The following is a 23,192-nucleotide window of genomic DNA, read 5'->3' as shown; positions in this document are numbered from 1 at the left end:
GAATCATCTGAGATGCCAGTTAATATTTCTCCTTTTCTGCCCTTTTCCTTTTATAAATCAAGAGACTTTTGGGAGAGAGAGATTTTAAAATCTTTATATGCTAGGGGAAGTTAGATGGCTGAGAGTTGTATGGAGTATTTCACCTCTAAATCTCTAGATTCAATATGAGCCAGGTTGATAGTAGCTTAAAATTTAATACTGCCTTTGTGATCGAAGTAGCACAAAATGAGAAGTAATTTTTCCACTCTTCTCAGCACTGTTCAGTTCTCAACTGGAGTAATGTTTCCGGTTCTGAGCATGACATTTTGGTAAAGATGTGGACAAATTGGAGAAAGTCCAGAGGAGAGCAGCAAAACTGATTAAGGTCTAGAAAACATGACGTACAAAGAAGGATTGAAAAAAATAGGTTTGTTTAGTCTGGAGAAAAGAACACTGAGGCAGGGACATGAGAACAGTCTTCAAGTGCATAAAAGGTTGTTATAAAGAGGAGAGTGATAAATTGTTCTGATTCACTTGTTAGGATATAGATATTCAGGCCTGTCTGCAAAGGCCTATACTTTCAGAATTTAGGTGTATTCTTATCACTTAGCTAGTCACAGAGGTATAAAAGAGAGAATCAAAATCACTCTCTGCATGTGTAAGGGCATTCTCTCACTGTGACAGTCTGAGGTCTGGTTCTTAGGCTAAGGCCTTTGGCTAAGCAGCAGAGGCCAGTCATAAACTGGGAAATGTATGGTGTCATCCATGCGTTCCAAACTAGTCACATTGAAATAAGGTGCTATTGAGGTGTTAGGAATAGGATTGCAATCCTGTCCTGATATCACCTCCAGAGAAAGGGAAGAGCCTAGAAGATGTAAAAGGAAACTTAGTTTGATAGCATCCTGTCTGGCAATTACTCACTTAGCAATAGCTGAGATGTGAAATCCTCATTTCTGTGTTGTTTTATCACTGTAGTCTTCACTTTCCTATTGTTTGTCTGTATAATCTCTGTGTGGTTCTGTGATTGTTTGTCTGCTGTATAATTAATTTTGTTGGATGTAAATCAATTAAGGTGGTGGGATATAATTGGTAAAATAACCATGTTACAATGTGTCAGGATTGGTTAGTTAAATTTCAACCCATAAAATGATTGGTTAAGATATAGCTAACCAGAACTCAAGTTTCACTATAAAGTCTGCATTCAATCAGGAAGTAAGCGGGGGGCGGGGGGCGAATGGGAACAGGAAACGGAGGTCGGGGAATTGGGATCCTGTTTTGCCAAAGGGTGAATGGGAACAGGGATGGCTCTGTGGTGTCAGAGCTGGGAAGGAGGACACTGAGGAAGGAAACTGGAATCATGCTTGCTGGAAGTTCACCCCAGTAAACATTGCATTGTTTGCACCTTTGGACTTCGGGTATTGTTCTCTGTTCATGTGAGAAGGTCCGGGAAGTGAGAGGGTGAAGGAATAAGCTCCCTTACATCATTAAGGACAGGACAAGAAGTAACGGGCTTAAATTACAGCAAGGAAGGTTTAGGTTAGACACTAGGAAAAACTTCCTAACTAATGGTAGTAAAGCATTGGAGCAAATTACCTAGGGAGGTTTTTAAAACCAGATTAGACAAACTCCTGCCAGGGATAGTTTAGATAATACTTAGTCCTGCTTCAGTGCAGTTTCGTGGAGTGGACTAGATGACATATTGAGGTCCCTTCCAGTCCTACACTTCTGTGATTCTACGATACCTGGATTTTTTTAAAAAATGTGCCATAGCTGGAACAGGAAATTACAATTTAGAATGTCATTAATCTAAAATGTGCTTTACATTTAATTTACTGCTTTTCCCATTATAAATGCTCTGAACATATGATATTCCAGTATCAAAATACACTTAGGGAGTGTTAGTGAAATTTTAACTGTAGCCCTCCTGTGATGACTTGTTTCCCCTCTTCTGAACAGCTGACATATACTTGGTGACTGGTTATTTGATACCTTTACTGCCACAATCTGGTATTACCTCATTGTCTCTTTTAGACTTTAGAGTTAAAAGGTTTTAGTTTTTTCCACCCAGGAACTTGAAACCCAAAGTTGCACTTTGCACATGATAATTACTGTGTAGCATCACTTCAAGAAGATGATGCCTAAATAATTAGGTTGCACATTTCAGGCTTAGTTTTAGAGTTAGTGGAAAATAGAGTATCTTACTTATTACTTGAAGAACAATTATAACTTAACAAGGAATTCCAGTTTAAAGGAATAGTTTTATACACAGAAACCTCTCTTTTTTTTTTTTTTTTAACCCCGTGTAAATCTATCGTGTGTGTGTATTGTACACAACCCATGTAAATCTATTGTCACCTCCCCGAATCAACTCTTGCTGCTAAGTTACTGGGTTGGCTTTGGGAGTCACTCACTTTCTCTGAGGAATCTTTCACCTCCAAAGCCCACCACAGTCTACCTATGTGGGAAGCTTCTGGTGTTAGGAACACCAAGCTGTGCTCTCTTCAGGCTCCCTCCTCAGAGCTCTACTAACCCTTCTTAAGTTAGCCCACCTTTCCAGGCTAGTCCAGTCAAACCTTCTGTCTGACCTCCGACTCCCAGTGGTTTTCTGTGAGTGCCCTGTCACAATTCCAGCTTTCCCTTTCTTGAGATCCACTCTGCAGCTGTCACCTTGACCAACCTCCCTACAGGCTCGACCCTCTCTGCAGCCTCAATAGTTCCTTCACGCCCCCCTTTTCCATCACTTTAGTTTGATAACAGTCTGAATGGAGAAGAGAGCATTCCATTATGAGAGGAGAGAGGAAGCCTTTTTAGTCTCAAATGTTGGCAAATTTGTAAGGGTGGAAGAGGAAGAATGGGTTTGGGGTTTATTTTGTTCAAAGCACTGGCTGTACCACAGACTCTTTTGTAACGGATAAATCATTAAATTTTTCTGTACCTCAGTTCCTCATCTGTAAAATGAGGATAATACTATTTCCTTACCTAGCAGGGGTGTTGAGGGGAAATTCACTAATGTTTGTGAGGTGTTCTACAGTGATGGGAGCCAAGTGAGTACCTCTAGACAGTGATTACTCAAAAACTTGTTTCAGATTCACTTATACTGTAGTAAAGATAAGTGTTCAAGATAATTAACTTGCAGAAGTGGTAACTGACTTTTGCCTTTGTATTCTAGAGATACCAACTTTGTGCCTGAGTGAAAAAGCTTTTCCATGATGGCTTTGAATTGCTACTGGGGAGTCTTGGCAGTCTGTATGATGACTCTTCCAACCACACTTTGTTTCCAGCAGGACCAGTCCAGAGTGTTACTATTATCTTTTGATGGATTTCGATGGGATTACATTTATAAATTCCCAACACCTAACTTTCATTATATCATGAAGAATGGTGCTCATGTTAAACAGGTTACTAATGTGTTTATTACAAAAACTTATCCTAACCATTATACAATGGTGACGGGTCTCTATGCAGAGAGCCACGGCATAGTCGCTAATGAAATGTATGATCCTGTCCTGAACAGAACTTTCTCCCTGAACAGCATGAACATCTATAATTCAAAGTTCTGGGAAGAGGCCTGTCCAATATGGGTCACCAACCAAATGGAAGGACACAGAACCGGCGCTGCTATGTGGCCTGGAACAGATGTAAAAATACATGGAGTCTTTCCTACGCACTATATGTTTTACAACGAGTCTGTTTCATTCAAAGATCGAGTTGACAAACTTATTGATTGGTTTACCTTAGAAGAACCCATCAATTTTGGTCTTCTGTACTGGGAACAGCCTGATGCAATGGGGCATGTTTTGGGCCCAGAAAATCCACGTATGGGTGCAGTCATTAGTGAGATTGATGACAAGCTAGGATATCTTGTGTCAGAACTGAAGAAAGCAAAGTTGTGGGACACACTGAATATCATAATCACAAGTGACCATGGAATGGCACAATCTTCTTCAGAAAGGCTCATAGAGCTTGATCAGTACGTGGCTAGAGAGCTGTATACAATGGTTGACCATTCTCCCGTGGTAGCGATTTTACCAAAAGAAGGTAGGAATTATGGCATTAAAATGACAGGGTAACAAGCCTTATGGATGGGGGGGAAGTGGTAGATGTGGTATTTCTTGGCTTTAGTAAGGCTTTTGATACTGTCTTGCGTGATCTTCTCATAAACAAACTAGGGAAATACAATCTAGATGGAGCTACTATAAGGTGGTTGAATAACTGGTTGGAAAACCATTCCCAGAGAGTAGTTATAAGTGGTTCACAGTCAAGCTGGAGGGACATAACGGGTGGGGTCCTGTAGGGATCAGTTCTGGGTCTGATTTTATTCAATATCTTCATCAATCATTTAGATAATGGCATAGAGAGTGCACTTCTAAAGTTTGCAGATAATACCAAGCTGAGAGGGGTTGCAAGTGCTTTGGAGGATAGGATTAACATTCAAAATGATCTGGAGCAATGATCTGAAGTAAATAGAATAAATTCAGTAGGACAATGTAAGGACTCCACTTAGAAGGACAATCAGTTGAACACATACAAAATGGAAAATGACAGCCTAGGAAGGAGGCACTGCAGAAAGTGATTGGGGGCATAGTGAATCGCAGGCTAAATGAGTCAACAGTGCAACACTCTTCCAAAAAAAAAAAAAGGCAAACAGTCTATGCTATGTTAACAGAAGTGTTGCAAGCAAGACAGGAGAAGTAATTCTTCTGCTCTACTCCATGCTGATTAGGCCTCAATTGGAGTATTGAGTCACATCTGGGGCAACATTTCAAGAAATGTGGACAAATTGGAGAAAGTCCAGAGACAAGCAACAACATTATTAAGGTCTAAAGAGATAACCTATGAGAGAAGATTTGAAAAAAACTGAGTTTGTTTACTCTGAGAAGAGAAGATTGAGAGGGAACATAACAGTTTTCAGTATAATAAAGGTTGATACAAGAGGGAGAAGAGAGAAAATGTTTCCTAACCTTTGAGGATAGGACAAGAAGCAGTGGGCTTTAAATTTCAGCAAAGGTGTTAGGTTGACGTTAGAAAACTTCTAACTGTCAGGTGGTTGAGCCACTGCGAATAAATTGCCTAGGGAGGTTGTGGAATGTCCATCACTGGAGATTTTTAAGAATAGGTTAGACAAACACCTGTCAGGGATATTTAGTCCTGCCATGAGTGCAGGGGACTGGACTAGATGATGTCTCAAGATCTCTTCCAGTTCTGAGTTTATGAAAATTGTGACGAGAGAGAGCAAAATGGGCTTGCCCTTATGGGCTTGGGTTTTCATGTCAGCAATCCCATTAAAGCCAGTGGGACTTCTGTCATGAACTGACTTACACCGGTTAAAGTTTGCAGCTCATGCCCTTGTTTAGTATTGATAGCTCTGTCTAGCATACCTTTCTAAAATGGACTTTACTCATTTTTAAATTATAGGTGATCAAAGTCTCAAATCTAGGCTGAATTTAAAATAAAAATGTTGTATGGGAGCTTTTTGAATAAAAGTATATTCGGGCTTTAAAAAGATTTATATTTTGGCTTTAAACACTTCTCTGCAGCATTTTCAGCATTGTACTAGTGCATGAAAACAAAGTGAAGCTCGCCAGGGTACTTGCTGTCCAAGATGAATGAACTTGAAATAGAAGCAGATGTTGAAAATAAATATAAATTTTTTTAAACCTCTTCAATTTAATTTCTAAAACATTACTCATTGACAGAATTTTTAAATGATTTGCAACGTCTCCCTTTAATAGGAGTGGCATCTTACTTTTTTGTCATCTCATTGATGCATAATGTGCTTTTCTTTCTATCCATCTGGAGGTCATTGCTTTAAATATCATCTTTTGCTTGAAGATGCTGATCTTCATGTTTTGCTGTTTCAGTTCTTTAGTTTGCTGGTAATATAAAACTAGTCTTTGATAGGCATAGCTAAAATTACTTTTTTTCCCAACAGGCTTTTAACTATTTTTTTTTTCAATTGTCCAACAATAAAGTACTACTTACTCAGTCACTAGTCACAGCTAGAGGTTTTATTTACAATTTTTGTGTGGAATTATGTTCTAAGAAATTAAATAAGAGTAAATTCTTGCAGCTAATTCTTCAGCTCAAAATTTAGCTACTATTCTCTTGTTTAACATGTTCAGGCCCCAAGGGTCAGTAAAGCTGTGAAAAAACAAAGCAGTAGTGCCTCTCTTCAGCAAGGAGAGGAAAAACTTGTTCTAAAAAGATCGGAGTGCAGATTATTACTGGTAGGGCACACCAATGCTTCATTGTATCTTCTTACTTATAGTTGACAGGTTGAAGCCAATGACATCTATCAAAGGTAGAAGCTGAGATGTTTTTAGTGTCTGCTATGAGGGATCTGATATACCAACCTCTTACCAGAATATGCTCTTCTTTTTTCCTCTTCCTCCACGTGTCCCCCATCCTCCCCCAAAAAATCAGACTCGGCCTTTCTCAACTTGGGCAGCCCCAGTTGTGTGACATACTTAACGGGCATTTGAACCTTTGAGAGAAGTATATCATCTACATGCTGTACACTGCAGACCAAATTCTGCCCTTAATTTACAGTAACTCCTCACTTATTATAGTTATGTTCCTGAAAAATGTGACTTTAAGCGAAATGATGTTAAGCAAATCCAATTTCCCCATAAGAATGAATGTAAATAGGGGGGTTTGGTTCCAGAGAAATTTTTTTTGCCAGACAAAAGGCATTATATACGTTTTAAACAAGCAATTTAATACTAGTATTAAACAGGCTGGCAGCCCTCCTTCAGGTCCCCTCCCCCTGGAACTTAACAAGAATTCCGTTTAAAGGAAATAGTTTATTATACACAGAACCTCTCTCTTTTTTTTTTTTTTAACCCCGTGTAAATCTCGTGTGTTGGTATTGTACAACAACCCATGTAAACTATTTGTCACCTTCCCCGAATCAACTCTTTGCTGCTAAGTTACTGGGGTGGCTTTGGGAGTCACTCACTTTCCTCTGAGGAATCTTTTCAACTCCATAAGCTCCACCACGTCTACCTATGTGGGAAGCTTCTGGTGTTAGAACCCAAGCTGTGCTCTCTTCAGGCTCCCTCCTCAGAGCCTCTACTCAACCCTTCTTAAGTTAGCCCACCCTTTCCAGGCTAGTCCGTAACCTTCATGTCTGACCTCCGACTTCCCAGTGTTTCTGTGAGTGCCCTGTCACAATTGCCAGCTTTCCCTTCTTGAGATCCACTCTGCAGCTGTCACCTTGACCAACCTCCCTACAGGCTCGACCTCTCTGCAGCCTCAATGTTCTCAACGCCCCCTTTTCCCATCACTTTGATAACAGTCTGAATGGAGAAGAGAGCATTCCATTATGAGAGGAGAGAGGAAGCCTTTTTAGTCTCAATGTTGGCAAATGTTAAGGGTGGATAGAGAATGGGTTTTCGGGTTTATTTGTTCAAAGCACTGCGTACCACAGATCTTTGTAACGGATAAATCATTGAAAATTTTCTGTACCTCAGTTCCTCATCTGTAAAATGAGGATAATACTATTTCCCCTTACCATAGCAGGGGTGTGGAGGGGGAAATCCCCCCTCACTAATGTTTGTGAGGTGTTTCCTACAGTGATGGGAGCCAAGTGAGTACCCTAGACAGCGATTTACTCAAAAAACTTGTTTTCAGATTCACTTATTACTGTAAGTAAGATAAGTGTTCAAGATAATTAACTTGCAGAAGTGGTAACTGACTTTTGCCCTTTGTATCTAGAGATACCAACTTTGTGCCTGAAGTTGAAAAAGCTTCATGATGGCTTGAAATGCTACTGGGGATCTTGGCAGGTCTGTTATGATTGATTTTCAACCACACTTTGGTTTCCAGCAGGACCAGTCCAGCAGTGTTCTTATTATTTCTCTTTGATGGATTTCTATTGGATTACATTTAAAATTTCCAACACCTAACTTTCATTATATCATTGAAGAATGGTGCTCATGTTAACAGGTTACTAATTGTTTATTACAAAAACTTTATCCTAACCATTATACAATGGGTGAACGGGTTCTATGCAGAGAGCCACGGCATAGTCGCTAATGAAATGTTATGATCCTGTCCTGAAACAGAACTTTCTCGCCTTGAACAGCATAACATCTATATATTCAAATTCTGGGAAAGAGGCCTGTCCAATTGGGTCACCAAACCAAATGGAAAGGACACAGAACCGGCGCTGCTATGTGGCCTGGAACAGATGTAAAAATACATGGAGTCTTCCTACGCACTATATGTTTTACAACGAGTCCTGTTTCATTCAAAATCGAGTTGACAAACTTATTGATTGGTTTTACCTTGAAAGAACCCATTCAAGATTTTGGTCTTCTTGTACTGGGAACAGCCTGATGCAATGGGGCATGTTTTTGGGCCAGAAAATCCAGTATGGCGATCATTAGTGAGATTGATGACAAGCTAGGATATCTTGTGTCAGAACTGAGAAAGCAAGTTGTGGGACACACTGGAATAATCATAATCACAGAAGTTGACCATTGGAATGGACAATCTTCTTCAGAAGGCTCATAGAGCTTGATCAGTAGTGGTAGAGAGCTGTATACCAGCGTTGACCATTCTCCCGTGGTAGCGATTTAACCAAAAGAAGGTAGGATTATGGCATTAAAATGACGGGTAACAAGCCTTTATGGATGGGGGGAAGTGGTAAGATGTGGTATTTCTTGGCTTTAGTAAGGCTTTTTGATATGTCTTTGGCTGATCTTCTCATAAACAAACTAGGGAAATCAATCTAGAAGGAGCTTACTATAAGTGGTTGAATAACTGGTTGGAAACCATTCCAGAGAGTATTAATAAGTGGTCACGTCCAAGCTGGAGGACATAACGGGTGGGGTCCTATGAGTCTTGAGTAGAAGTTACGGAATGATAAAACTAAAGCCTTCAGTGAATAAGTAGCATCACAAACGAGAGATGTACTTATTTTGTAGAGCTTTGCACCTCTGCTTATTATGAGAACTTTCAGGATTTCTGCGTGCAGCGATTTCCCTGAGAATCAGCGATCAGACACCAAGCTAATTATTTCATTGACTACCAGGAAGAAATACATCTTTCGCATGAACCCATAACAACACTTCGATTTTAGTTTGCAGTGGTCAGATTAGATATGAGAATATTCTCACTTACAAGAATTTCCTCATTTCAGCTTCTGTACTAGTATCAGAATAGGACTGTTGTTTTTAAAAGGGAGAAATATTTTATGCGTGGCACGGGATCGATTAGGAAGTGCAGTTTAAATCATCTGAGATGCCAGTTAATATTCTCCTTCTGCCTTTTCCTTTTATAATACAAGAGACTTTTGGAGAGAGAGATTTTAAAATCTTATATGCAGGAAGTTAGTGGCAGAGGTATGGAGTATCACCCTAAATTACTCTAGATCAATATACCAGGTTGAAGTTAGCTTAAATTTAATTATGCTTTGCTGATCGATAGCACAAAATGAGAAGTAATTTCTCCACTTCTCCACCTGTTCAGTCTCTACACGAGTAATGTTCCGGTTCTAGGCATCGACATTTTGAAAGATGGTGACAAATTTGGAGAAAGTCCAGAGGAGAGCAGCAAAACTGATAAGGTCTAGAAAACATGCGTACAAAAGAAGGATGAAAAAAATAGGTTGTTAAGGCCGGAGAAAAAGAACACTGAGGCAGGGACATTGAGAACAGTCTTCAAGGCAATAAACAGGTTTGTTAAAAGAGGAGAGTGATTGAAATTGTTAGGTATAGATATTCAGAGCCTCTGCACAGCTACTTTCAGAATTAGTGTATCTCTATCACTTAGCTTAGCCAGAGGGTATAAAAGGGAATCAAATCACGCTCTGCCATGTGTAAGGGCATCTCTCACTGTGGACAGTCTGAGGTCGGTTCTTGGCTAAGGCCTTTGGCTAAGCAGGCAGAGGCCAGTCATAAACTGGGAAATGTAGTGTCATCCATGGTTTCCAAACTAGTCAATATGAGAATTAAGGTGCATTGATGGTTTAGAATTCAGGATTTGCAATCGTCCTGATATCACCTCCAAGAAAGGGTATAGAACTAGAAGTGAAAAGAACTATTTGATAGCATCCTGTCTGGCAATATACTCACTAGCAATAGCTGAGAAGATTGTGAAATCCTCATTCTGGTGTTGTTTTCACTGTAGTCTTCACTTTCCATTGTTTGTCTGTATATCCTGTGTGGTTCTGTTGATTGTGTTCGTGTATAATTAATCTTTGTTGGATGTAAATCATTAAGGTGGTGGATATATGGGTAAAATACACAGTTACAATGTTCACGATTGGTGTTAAATTTCAACCCATAAAATGATTGGTAGATATAGCTACCAGAATCCAAAGTTTCACTAAAAAGTCTGCCTTCAATCCAGGAAGTAAGCGGGCCGGGGGCGAATGGAACAGAACGAGGTCGGGAATGGAATCTGTTTTGCCAAAGGTGAAGGGAACAGGGTGCCTGTGGTGCAAGCTGGAAGAGGGACACGAGGAAGGAAACTGGACACATGCCTGTCGGAAGTTCACCCAGTAAACATGCATTGTTCACCTTTGGACTCGGGTATTGTTCTCTGTTCATGTGAGAGGACCGGGAAAGGCAGAGGTGAAGGAATAAGCTCCCTGACATCCATTCAGGACAGGAACAAGAAGTAACGGGCTAATTTACAGGCAAGAAGGTTTAGTTAGACCTAGGAAAAACCTCTAACTAATGGAGTAAAGCATGGAGCAATTTACCTAGGAGGTTTTTAAAAAACCAGAATTGACAAAAATCCTTGCCAGGGATATGTCAGATAATACTTAGCCTGCTTCAGTGCATTTCGTAGGAGTGGACAAGTGACATATAGGTCCCTTCCAGTCCTTACACTTTCTTTGTGATTTAACATACCTGAATTTTTTAAAAATGTGCATAGCTTGGAACCAGGAAATTACAATTTAGAATGTCATAATCTACAATAGCTTACATTTAATTTAACTGCTTTCCCATTAAAATGCTCTGAACAGTATAATTCCAGTATTCAAAACTACACTATAATTTTGTGATGTTATGAATTTTAACTGTGCCTCCTGTGATACTGTTTCCCTCTTCTGACAGCTGAACATATACGTGTACTGGTATTATGTACCTTAACGCCACAATCTGGTATACCTCAATTTCCTTTTAGACTTAGAGTTAATATATGGTTTGTTCCACCCCAGGAGGGATTGAAACCCAAAGTTGCACTTGCACATGATAATTCTGTGAGCACACTTCAAGAAGGAGATGCCTAAATAATTAGCGTTGCACATTTCAGGCGTAGTTTTAAGAGTTAGTGGCAAAATTAGAGTACTATCCTTATTACTTGAAGGAAACAATTTAACTTAACAAGGAATTCAGTTTAAAGAAGTAGTTTTATATCACAGAAACCTCTCTTTTTTTTTTTTTACCCCGTGTACATCTACGTGTTGTGTATTGTACACAACCCATGAAATCTATTGTCACCTTCCCCGAACTCAACTCTGCTGCTAAGTTACTGGGGTGGCTTTGGGACACTTCACTTCTCTGAGGAATTCTTCACCTCCATAAGCCACCAACAGTCTCACCTATGTGGGAACTTCTCCTGGTGTAGGAACCCAAGCTGTGCTCTCTTTCAGGCCCCCCCTCAGAGCCTCTACTAACCCTTCTTAATTAGCCCACCTTTCCAGGTAGTCCAGTCAACTTCTTGTCTGACCTCGCGACTTCCCAGTGGTTTCTGTGAGTGCCCCTGTCACAATCCACTTTCCTTTCTTGAGAATCCACTCTGGCAGCTGTCACCTTGACCAACCTCCCTACAGGCCGACCTCTCTGCACCTTCAAATGTCCTTCACGCCCCCCTTTTCATCACTTTGATAACAGTCTGAATGGAGAAGAGAGCTCCATTATGAGGAGAAGAGGAAGCCTTTTTCAGTCTCAAATGTTGCAAATTTGTAACGGGTGGAAGAGGAAGAATGGGTTTCGGGTTTTTGTTCACAAGCACTGCTGTAGCCACAGATCTTTTTGTAACTGATAATTCATTTAAATTTTCTGTACCTCAGTTCCTCATCTGTAAAATGAGATAATACTATTTTCCTTACTAGCAGGGTGTGAGGGAAATTCACTAATGTTGTGAGGTGTTCTAATACAGACTGATGGGAGCCTAAGTGAGTACCCTAACAGCGATTACTCAAAAAAACTTGTTTCAGATTCACTATTTACTGTAGTAATGATAATGTGTTCAAGATAATTAACTTGCAGAATGGTAACTGACTTTTTTTGCCTTGTATCGTGAAGATAACCAACTTGTAAGGTGCCTGAGTTAAAAAGCTTTCATGATGGCTTTGATGCTACTGGAGTCTGGCAGTCTGTATTTATGACTTTTCAACCACACTTTGTTTCGCAGCAGGACCAGTCCAGCAGTGTTACTTATTATCTGTTTGATGGATTCTGATGGTACATATAAATTCCGCAACACCTAACGTTCATTATACATTGAGAATGTGCTCAGCTTAACAAGGTATAATGTGGTTATTACAAAAACTCCTTGCCTAACCATTATACAATGGGTGACGGGCTCTATCAGAGAGCCACGGCATAGTCGCTAATGAAATGTATGATCCTGTCCTAAACAGAACTTTCTCCCTGAACAGCATGACACATCTATAATTCAAAGTTCTGGGAAAGAGCCTGTCCAATTGGGTCACCAAACAAATGGAAAGGACAGAACGGCATGCTATGTGCCTGGAACCAATGTAAAAATACAGTGGAGTCTTTTCCTACGCACTATAGTGTTTCAACGAGTCTGTTCATCAAGAGATCGAGTTTGAACAAACCTTATTGATTGGTTACCTTAGAAGAACCCATCAATTTTGGTCTTCTTGTACTGGGAACAGCCTGATGCAATGGGGCATTTTTGGGGCCCAAAAGCCACGATGGCGCAGTCATTTAGTGAGATTGCATGACAAGCAGATATCTTGTGTCAGAACTGAGAAGCAAAGTTGTGGGGACACACGAATATCATAATCCAGGCAGTGACCCAGAATGGACAATCTCCAGAAAGCCTAATCGCTTGATCATACGTGGCTCACGAGAGCTGATACAAATGGTTGACCATTCTCCCGATTTGGTAGCGATTTACAAAAGAAGTGGATAGGACATTAAAATAGAAGTTAACAAGCCTTTATGGATGGGGGAAGTGGTAAGATGTGGTATTCTTGGCTTAGTAGGCTTTTGATAGGCTTCTGCGTGATCTTCTCATAAACAAACAGGGAAATACAATCTAGATGGAGCTTAACTAAAGTTTGAATAAACTGGTGGAAAAACCATTTCCCAGAGAGTATTATAAGTTGGTCACGATCACAGCTGGAGGACAGTAAACGGGTGGGTCCGTTAGGCGATCAGTTCTGGGTTCTGATTTATTCAATATCATTCATGCAATTCATTTAGATAATAGGCATAGAGGAGTGAACTTCTAATTTTGCAGATAATACCAAGCGAGAGGGTTGCAATGGCTTTGGAGGATAAGGGATTAACATTCAAAATGGATCTGGACAAATGATCGAAGTAAATAGAAAGAATTCAGTAAGGACAACTGTAAGGACTCCACTTAGGAAGGACAATCAGTTTGAACACATACAAAATGGAAAATGACACCTAGGAAGAGCACTGCAGAAAGTGATTTGGGGTCATTAGTGAATCGCAGGCAAATGAGTCAACAGTTTGCAACACTCTTCCACAAAAAAAAAACAAACGGCAAAGTCTATAAAGTCTAATGTTAACAGAATGTTGCAACAAGACAGGAGCAAGTAATTTCTTCTGCTCTACTCCATGCTGATTAGGCCTCAATTGGGAGTATGAGTCACATCTGGGGCAACATTCAAGAAAGGTGGACAAATTGAGAAAGTCCAGAGAACAAGCAACAAACATATTAAAGTCTAAAAGAATAACCTTATGAAGAAGATTTTGAAACAAAACTGAGTTGTGTAACTCTTGGAAGAAGAGAAGATGAGAGGGACAAACAGTTTTCAAGTATAATAAAGTTGATACAAGAAGGAAGAGAGAAAATGTTTCCTAACCTTTGAGGATAGACAAGAAGCGAGTGGGCTTAAATTCAGCAAAGGTGGTTAGTTGACGTTTAGTAAAAACTTTCTAACTGTCGTGTGGTTGAGCCACTGCGAAAATTGCCTAGGGAGGTTGGGAATGTCCCTCATGAGATTTTAAGAAATAGGTTAGAACAAACACGCTCTGTCAGATATTAGTCCGCCATGATGCAAGGGAGGACTAGATATGTCTCAAGATCTCTTCAGTCTGAGTTATGAAAAATGTGACGAGAGAGAGCAAAACTGGCTTGCCCTTATGGCTTGGTTTTCATGTCAGCAATCCCATTAAAGCCAGTGGACTTGTCTGTCAGACTTGATTACACAAACCGGTTAAAGTTTGCAGCTCATGCCTTGTTTAGTATGATTACTCTGTCTAGCAGTACCTTCTAAAATGGACCTTTACTCATTTTAATATTAGGTGATCAAAGTCCTCCAAATCTAGGCTGAATTAAAAATAAAAATATGTATGGGAGCTTTTGGAATAAGAAGTATAATTCGGGCTTTAAAAGATTTATATTGGCTTAAACACTTCATCTGCAGCATTCAGCATGTACTAGTGCAGGAAACAAAGTGAAGCTCCGCCAGGGTACTTTGCTTCCAAGATTAAAATTGAACTTGATAGAACAGATGTTGAACATAAATAAAATTTCTTTTAAACCTCTTCATTAATTTCTAAAACATTACATTGACAGAATTTGAAAATATTGCAACGTTCTCCCTTTAATAGAGCTGCATCTTACTTTTTGTTCATCTCATTGATGCATAATGTTGCTTTTCCTTTCTATCCAGTCTGGAAGGTCTTGCTTAAATAGTTCATCTTCTTGCTTGAAGATGGCATCTTCAATGTGCTTTCAGTTCTTTAGTTTGCTGTTAATATAAAACTAGTCTTGATAAGCATAGCTAAATTACTGTTTTTCCCAACAGGCTTTAACTATTTTCAGTTGGCAACAATAAATAGACACTTACTCACTATCACCAGCAAGAGGTTTATTTACAATTTTGTGTGGAATATGTTCAAGTAAAATTAAAAAGAGTAAAATTTCGCAGCTAATTCGCGCTCAAAATTTAGCTACTATTCCTGTAAAACAATGTTCAGGCCCCAAGCGTCGTAAAGCTGTGAAAAAAAAAGCAGTAGGTGCCTTCTCTTCCACAAGGAGAGGAAAATCTTTTCTAAAAAGATCGAGTGCAGATTATTACTGGGTAGGGCACACCAATGCTTCAATTGTACTTCTACTTTAGTTGACAGTTGAAGCCAATGAACATCTATCAAAGGTAGAAGCTGAGAGTTTTAGTGTCTGCTATGAGGGATCGATATCACAACCTCTTCCAGAAATAACTGCTCTTCTTGTCCTCTTCTCCACGTCCCCGCATCCTTCCACCCAAAAATCAGACCTCGTCCTTTCTCACTTGTGGCACCCCAGTGTGTGACTACTTTAACGGGCATTTGAACCTTTGAGAGCAAGTATATTCACTAGCAGTGTCCTCACTGCATTACCCAAATCCCCCGTTAATTCTACAGTAACCCCACATAAAAGTTTCCTGTAAAAATATATGACTAAGCGATACGATAGTACAACCAATTCCCCATAAAATAATGTTAAATAGGGGGTTGGTTCCAAGAGAATTTTTTGTGACAAACAAAAGGATATAATCGTTTATAAACAAGCTAATAATATAGTATAAACAGGCTGGCACCCTCGCTCAGGTCCCTCCCCTGGGCTCCCCGGCCTCTGGCTCGACCCACGGAATTCAACACACTCCCCTGCTGCTTGCCTACCAATCAAGCTTCCTTGCGGTCCAAGGGCTGGAGAGAGCGAGACACGGCACACTCCTCGCCCCGGCCTCCTGAATGCGCAGAGCCACTAATGTGCGGCAGGGAGAAGGGGGAACTGCGGGCCGATCCTCACTCCTTCCCCCCCCCCAGCCTCCTGAACATGCAAGACAACTGATGCAGGAGCGGGGGAACAGAAACAGGAGGAAGGTGCTGATCCACGGGGTCCGCCGGCAGGAGGCGCTGGCGTGGGGCACGTAGGGGAGTTGCTAGCTGTGGACAAAGCAGGTAGCCAGACAATGTTGTAGAGGAGCATTGCACAACTTTAAACAAGCATGTTCTGTAATGGAATAAGGACATGACATTGAAACAACATTAAGCAGGAGGACATTAAGTGGAGAGTTATTGTACATACAAATGTGACTAACTTTAATTTGAGGCTAAGGTTGTATGTCCAGGAAGAGGTTACTATCTTCTCTCAATCTAGGGGTGAGAAAAGAGACTTTAATCCTTTGTAGAGGGGAGCAGGGTTGCAGGAAGTGGGTGGACATGTACAACCACATTACCTTCAATCAGAATGTATTGGTGTAACTGAAGACAGAACTTGGGCTAGCAGACGGAGAGGGAGGATCCACTTATAAGAAGCATGCTATGACCTTTTTACTAAATAAGGTCATAGTTTTAGCCCCAAAGACAAATAAACATTAAACTGTTAAAATCACACTTCCTACCCTTCAGTTCTTTCTAGGCTGCAGAGACCACTTGTCAGGGTTTGGCTTGCTGCCTGTTTTGAAATGTGGATGCATGAAACACAAAAGAAGATAGCAGCTTTATTTCTAAATATCAGATAGTGCTGCAGTAACATCCTGCTCAGCTAGTGACAAAATTATGATTTGCATAGCGCATGTGACAGAATCCTAAATTATATTGTAAATAGATTCAGCATGTGCAGGCTTCTTACTGTTAAAACGGGGAAGGCATGATAGCAAGGGAAAGCAAACGGCAAAGCTTTAATATTGAAAACCCAGCGCACATATGAGCAAGCTTAGGAACCAAAACTACATCTGTTTTCAAACTCCCTTCCTCATCTACTTAACCTGTCAAGTTTCTTATCTGAAACTTCATGGCATCGCCACCATCTAAACAAGAGCAGGAAGGCTAGTTTTGGTGATGCCATCAGTCGTCTGAAATAGCCTTCTGTGTTCTGTTAAGTGGTACTAGTGTCACTGAGGCCCCAATCCTGTTCACTGTAGCTGGGGGCAGATTTCATTGGGAACAGGATAGAGTCTTGTGAGGCAGAAGGAAGCTGAAACCCTGCGCACAGAACTTGCCAAGAAAGGAATTGAGGACAATATTCGGTTGCCTTATCTTTTAAGATGGAATATATTGTGAGAGCATGACCTAAAGAGAAGGTTGCTTGACACTTCCAACTACAAGGCCCAGGTGCTTAAAACTTGCCAAATTTTAACCATTGGAGGTGACATTTTCCATGCCAATGATCTACCTGAGGCTGACTTTTTAAAAGTTTCTGCTAAAACAGTGCTGCCTGTGTTTAAAAAAATACACCCATTTCATTGAAGCTGTTCTGCTTCCCTGCTTTGGCACAGGGACTTGAAATTTGGCGGGAGGTTTCTCTTGGTATGTCTACACTGCAATAAAACACTGGTGGCTGGTCCTGTGTCAGCTGAGTGAGGCTCACGGGGCTCGGGCTGAAGGCTATAAAATTCCAGTGTACATACTGGGATTGTGGCTGGAGCCCAGCCTCTGTGTTTTATTGCAGTGAAGACCTATTCTCTGGTGTTAGGGATGTGCCTTTTCTGGTCCCTGAAACAAGGCCACAGGGTGTGGGGAAACCAAGTGGTACCAGAGCAGTGAGCAGAATGGGATGGAGAGGTAGATAGGTGCAGAAAGGGATGGAGACGGGGCCATTGGGGTAGATAGGAGGAGAGGGGAACAGACTAGCTGGGGATACAGGAGCAGAAAGTTATATAAGCACAAGAACACACTCCCCATCAGAACCTGTAATTGATTGCACAGGGAGTTTTAATTCTGGCATTTCCTGACTTTTTTGAATGGTAACCTTAACATACTTATAATGTAGTTATGTAACATACATGAGATTTAGTTACTGATTTTTTTTTTGATGTTAACCATTTAACAATATAGTTGCAGAAAATACAGGTCAGTTTACTTGTTCACAGGAAGGCTATTAATTTGCTGTGTCCTTAACCACCTTTGTGAATGTTCATGATTTTTCAGAGATGTCTGAAAAGACCCAGATTTTTATTGTAACTATAGTAACAGTATGGGTGGGGTTTTTTGTTTTTATGTGGCTTTAAGCTGTTTATATTGGGACAAATACAAAAATGTGATCTTCGAGGTTGTGAGCAGAGATTAGCACTTACTTAAATCTTAAAAAAACAATCTATCTCCATGGGGCTTTTGGCACAGACGGTTTTCTAAGTAGAATGTAAAGCCTTGAGCTCTCGCTGAATCACAGGAGAACAGTGTTAAAAGCCAGGGATGAAGACAAGGGCGAGATTTCTGGCATCGGACAATATTTCTTCAAAGCAGCACCTTTTGACTCCTTCAGCTTCCATTAGTGAAGTGTCTGACACTTTACTGATACTTTTTTTTCCCCCCCCTTCACCATGTTTCCTGGGCCCTACTATTTACTGCTTCTTAGCTTTGCTTTGCACTGCTCCTCCCCTGTTACTCTCCCTTCATCATCCTCCACCTCCCATTCCATAGCTGCTTTTACTACAAACTTCACAGAAAACAGAAATAGGTAAATGATAGAAGTAGCACAGCAATAGATCTCTAGAAGAATGTATTCTTCTGGAAGCAGAGAATCTCTTTGCTCCGTGTTTGTACAGTGGGGTCCTAGTTCATGACTGGGGCTCTGAGGTGCTACAGTACAAATAATAGACAATGATGAACAGAAACTTGTAGACTAAAATATATTTGAACCTCTATCTGTTTCTACTGTTTTTTAAAACCTCTATTTCTATATTTTCCCTAAATTTTTAATCTAGTGTGAATATTCAAGTTGTACAGGCTGTTAGACTGTGTAACTGTCTAATTTTATGAATGACTTTCATGTTCCTTCCCAATTCCCGCCTTATTGCTTGTTTTTTGTCTTGAGTAAGTTGTAAACTTCGTGGGCAGGGACCAGTTTTGTACCATACGTAGTGGCAGTAATTTGCTAATCATGGATATTGGGCTTCTGACCATTACAGGAAACCTTAACAATAGAAGTAAATAATTTTCCAAGCACAGAATATATCAGTTAGGATCATATAATATAGAATTTGGACTTCTCCCCAGAAACCAATAAGCTGAATGGTTAGCTTGCCATAGTTGGGACCTAACAACCAACTGAGAAAATTGGCCACACTCTTGTCACACCATTTTCAAATTATAGTTATGTCCTACACTACGGGATTATTCCGATTTTTACATAAACTGGTTTATAAAACAGATTGTATAAAGTCGAGTGCAAACAGCAACACTAACACATTAATTTGGAGGTGTGCCGTCCATGGTCGAGGCAGTGTCGATTTCTGGAGCGTTTGGCCACCCGTGGGTAAGCTATCCCTAGCTATCCATAGTCCCAACAGTCTCCCTGCCCCTTGGAATTCATGGGTTGAGAGTCCATTGGCTGATGGTGGCAAAAAAATCATTGTCGCAGAGGTGGTTCTGGTAACTGTCCGTCAGTCATTCCTTCTCCGGGAAAGCAACGGCAGCAATCATTTCACCCCCTTTTTCCCTGGATTTGCCTGGCAGATGCCATAGCGCAGCAACCATGCGCCCGTTCCTCTTTTTTTTTTTGTTTTGTTTTGTTTAACGTCACATACGTGTACTGGATGCCGCGGACAGAGCGATACTCCAGCGCTACGACAGCTGCATTCATTGCTTCTTGCCATGATAGCAGAGAACTGGTTTACCAGTCGTTCGTAACCGTCTGCTGCGGGGTAAATTGGGCATGAGAATGACGGTTATCTGTCCCTCTGTACTGTCTGCTGCTATCATGGAGTGCTCCTGCTGAGATCGGCCGGCGCAAAACAAATATGGGAATGATTGCTCCCGAGCAATCCCCTCCTTTATGGTTTTCTAAAAAAGTCAGTCGCTGCCTGAATATGGGGCAAGTGTACTAGAGAACCAGTGTATCAGAGAGCACAGCTGCTCCGTGTCAATCCTGTCCAGAAATTGAGCTACATGCCCATTTCCACTGGGGTGCCCCTGCAATCAACCCCACCCGTTGCTTTCCCTCCTCCCAACCTTCCTGGGCTAACGGTGGCAGTGTCCCCCACCCCCTTTGTGTCATGAAATTATAAAGAATCAGGAAAAGAAACGAGAACTTTGTTAGTGAGATAAAATAGGGGAGGAGCCTCCTGGGGCGATGACAGTCCAGCAGAACATTAAGCGGTCGCGGGGGAGAGGAGCCCAGCATGCTGGCTGCTATGTGTCCAGGCAGTACAGAATTTTCTTGTACAACAGGAAAGGGAGGGGGCTGAGGAGCTCAGCCCCCAGTTGCTATGATTAAGACGGTTACCAAGCCGTTTCTGTTACCATCTTGGAACAGACGGGAGTCATTCCTATTTTTACCCAGGCAGCCCCGGCCAGCCCACCTGAGGCCAGCCCGGAGCACTCACGGCCTGATGGTGATGACGGAATTCAGTCATATTGCACCATCTGTCACTGGGAGGGGAGAGGACCAATACTGCTCTTCACTGCTGCAGCATCACGTCTACCAGCAGCATCAGTAGACATAGGGTGACATGAAAGAAGTCAAGAACTTTCTTTCCCTTTTCTTTCCACGTGCGGGGCGGGGGGGGGGGTGTAAATTGACGAGCTTATTCCCTGACCACGCAGGACAATGTGTTTGACCCTACAGGCATTGGAGCTCAGCCAAGAATGCAAATACTTTTTGGAGACTGCTTGTGGACTGTGGATAGCTGGAGTCCTCAGTCCTCCTCCCCTCCCTCCTCCATGAGCGTCCATTTGAGTCTCTGGCTTCCCGTTACGCTTGTCATGCAGTACTGTGTAGCCTGGAGATTTTTTTTTTTCAAACGCTTTGGCATTTCGTCTTCTTGTAACGGAGCTTTGGATAGAACAGATTTTGTCTCCCATACAGCGATCAGATCCAGTCTCTCCCTTCCCGTACGGTCCATGCTGGAGCTCTTTTTGGATTTGGGACTGCATTGCCACTCATGCTGATCAGAGCTCCACGCTGGCAAACAGGAAATGAAAATCTAAATTTTGCGGGGCTTTTCCTGTTTACCTGGCCACAGCATCCGAGTTCAGATTGCTGTCCAGAGTGGTCACAGTGGTGCACTGTGGGATACCGCCGGAGGCCAATACCGTCGATTTGCGGCCCACACTAACCCTCATCCGATATGGTAATACCGATTTTAGCGCTACTTCCTCTCGTTGGGGAGGAGTACAAGCCGATTTAAAGAGCCCTTTATATCGATATAAAGGGCCTCGTAGTGTGGATGAGTACAGCAGTTAAATCGGTTTAACGCTGCTAAAATTGGTTTAAACGCATAGTGTAGACCAGGCCAAAAGAGGAGCAAAGTTAATTAGGATCAGATACCAAAGCGGGAACTGAAATTCTTTTAAAGTAAAATACTAGGACTTAAACTGAAGAGGTTGGCTTCCTGTTAAGTAAAAGTTATGCTTTTGAAGCTGCTGTGGAGAAATCAACAGCTTCCCAATGCAGCTTTTTAAAGGAAGATGAACTCTAAAGCAACTCAACTGCCATTGAGATGCTCCTGAGTACCACAGATGGTTTCTGGGAAATGTGGCTATTCCTTTTTGAAGCTCTGCTCCCTGAGAAATCTGTGTGTACTGAATAGAACATTAGAGAAAGTGTCACTTCCCTCTTTCAAGCTTTATATGCAAACAAGGAAAATCCGTTTATCCACAAAGGGGCTTACTAATTCCTTCTAACTGAAGTGAATATGTAACCCCTATTGCTGTGCACAATGATGATAAAACAAAAAGTTACCATTTTACACTGTGTTTTAAAAAAAAAAAAAAAAAAAAAGAAGAGGGAAAAAAAAAGAAAAACACTACATAAGAGAACTGTTGTAATTTTATATTGAGGGACATGACAATTTATTGGAATGTGCTCTTACGGTTATGTGATTTCACCCGACTTTTCTGGTGAATAATGTGATCATCCAAAACTCTTAACAATAAGATTACACAGCATCACATACTGTCTGCCTAGAACTCCTTTTATGGCTAAATTCTGCTCTTCGGTGTAACAATATTTTTTTATCCTTCATACCTAGTGCTGAAATAGATCATTTAAGGTATTGCTAGCATGTATACTAAGTGACTCGTCATTGCTACATGTGTTTTATCACTATTAAGTTCTTGTTTTATTTGGTCTAAGGCAAACTTGATGAAGTGTATGAAGCCTTGGTCAATGGTCATCCCAACATGACTGTTTATAAAAAGGAGGAGATTCCAAATAGATTACACTACAAACACAACAGTAAAATTCAACCAATCTTAGCAATGGCTGATGAAGGATGGGAAATTTTACAAAACAAGTCTGATCAACTTCTCTGTAAGTATATCTTTCTCCATTCTGTTTCAGATCCATACATTATTTTCTATTCAAACTAGCACAATAAAGTTATTAAATGCTGCGACCCCCTCTCCAGCCCTCAAAGTCCCATACCTGGCTTAAAAAGGTTAAGAAGCCTTCAAACATAGGGGTGGGATTTTCAGAAACACCCAAAGGTGTACCATCACACTGAAAGTCAGTGGGACTTGTGCTCCCAACTCCTTGTAGGAGAAAATCCAGTTCTTAAGTGGCTTCTGAAACTTTAGCTGATCACAAATATAACTTAAAAAATAAGCAGTTTCTTCTTGCAAGAGCTGGATCTTGGAACTTCTTAAGAACCTAGAGCCCAATTCTGTAAAGTATGGTATTGTGGTATGAAGCACTGCCAGCTCAGCCTGTTGATCTGAGGGGGATTAGTCTGTAGTGCAGAATACATGGACATCGCTTTGGAAGGGACTTCTGAGATGGATTAGAGAAACTGGTCTGCTGATCCAGAAATTGGAGAACACTTTTGTTAAACAGGCAAAGAATATCCTAGCCCAGGGGTGGGCAAATATTTTGGAATGAGGGCCACATCTGGGTATGGAAATTGTATGGTGGCCCATGAATGGTCACAAAATTAACAATTCACGTTCAAACAGGTACAACACATTTGTTTCAAAATCAACGCTATTAAAATAATTCTGTTGAACAATGCGCTGTTAGAAAATTATATTACTGAGCTGTTTGATTTTTACCACATAATTTTGCTCCTGTCTGAACACACGTTGTATGTTAGCTAAAACTTCTTA

The 23,192-nt window shown here is 41.0% G+C and overlaps 1 protein-coding gene and 1 pseudogene across 1 annotated transcript in view; both read left to right on the top strand.

The window, feature by feature from the left end:
* Positions 1-23,192, top strand: part of LOC116828704 (ectonucleotide pyrophosphatase/phosphodiesterase family member 5) — a 34,265-nt gene that overhangs the window by 3,486 nt on the left and 7,587 nt on the right. Inside the window, exons 2-3 of the mRNA XM_032787114.2 lie at positions 3,149-4,017; positions 22,225-22,401. Of these exons, the coding sequence (XP_032643005.1) occupies positions 3,186-4,017; positions 22,225-22,401 (1,009 nt within the window). The 5' untranslated portion in view covers positions 3,149-3,185. The remainder of the gene's footprint in view (positions 1-3,148; positions 4,018-22,224; positions 22,402-23,192) is intronic.
* LOC142046513 (ectonucleotide pyrophosphatase/phosphodiesterase family member 5 pseudogene) lies at positions 7,557-8,595 on the top strand (annotated as a pseudogene).

This window comes from Chelonoidis abingdonii, chromosome 3 (assembly GCF_003597395.2).
Source record: "Chelonoidis abingdonii isolate Lonesome George chromosome 3, CheloAbing_2.0, whole genome shotgun sequence".
NCBI classification, from domain to species: domain Eukaryota; kingdom Metazoa; phylum Chordata; order Testudines; family Testudinidae; genus Chelonoidis; species Chelonoidis abingdonii.
The sequence above is the reverse complement of the archived record's forward strand: the minus strand, read 5'-3'. Positions and strand labels throughout refer to the sequence as shown.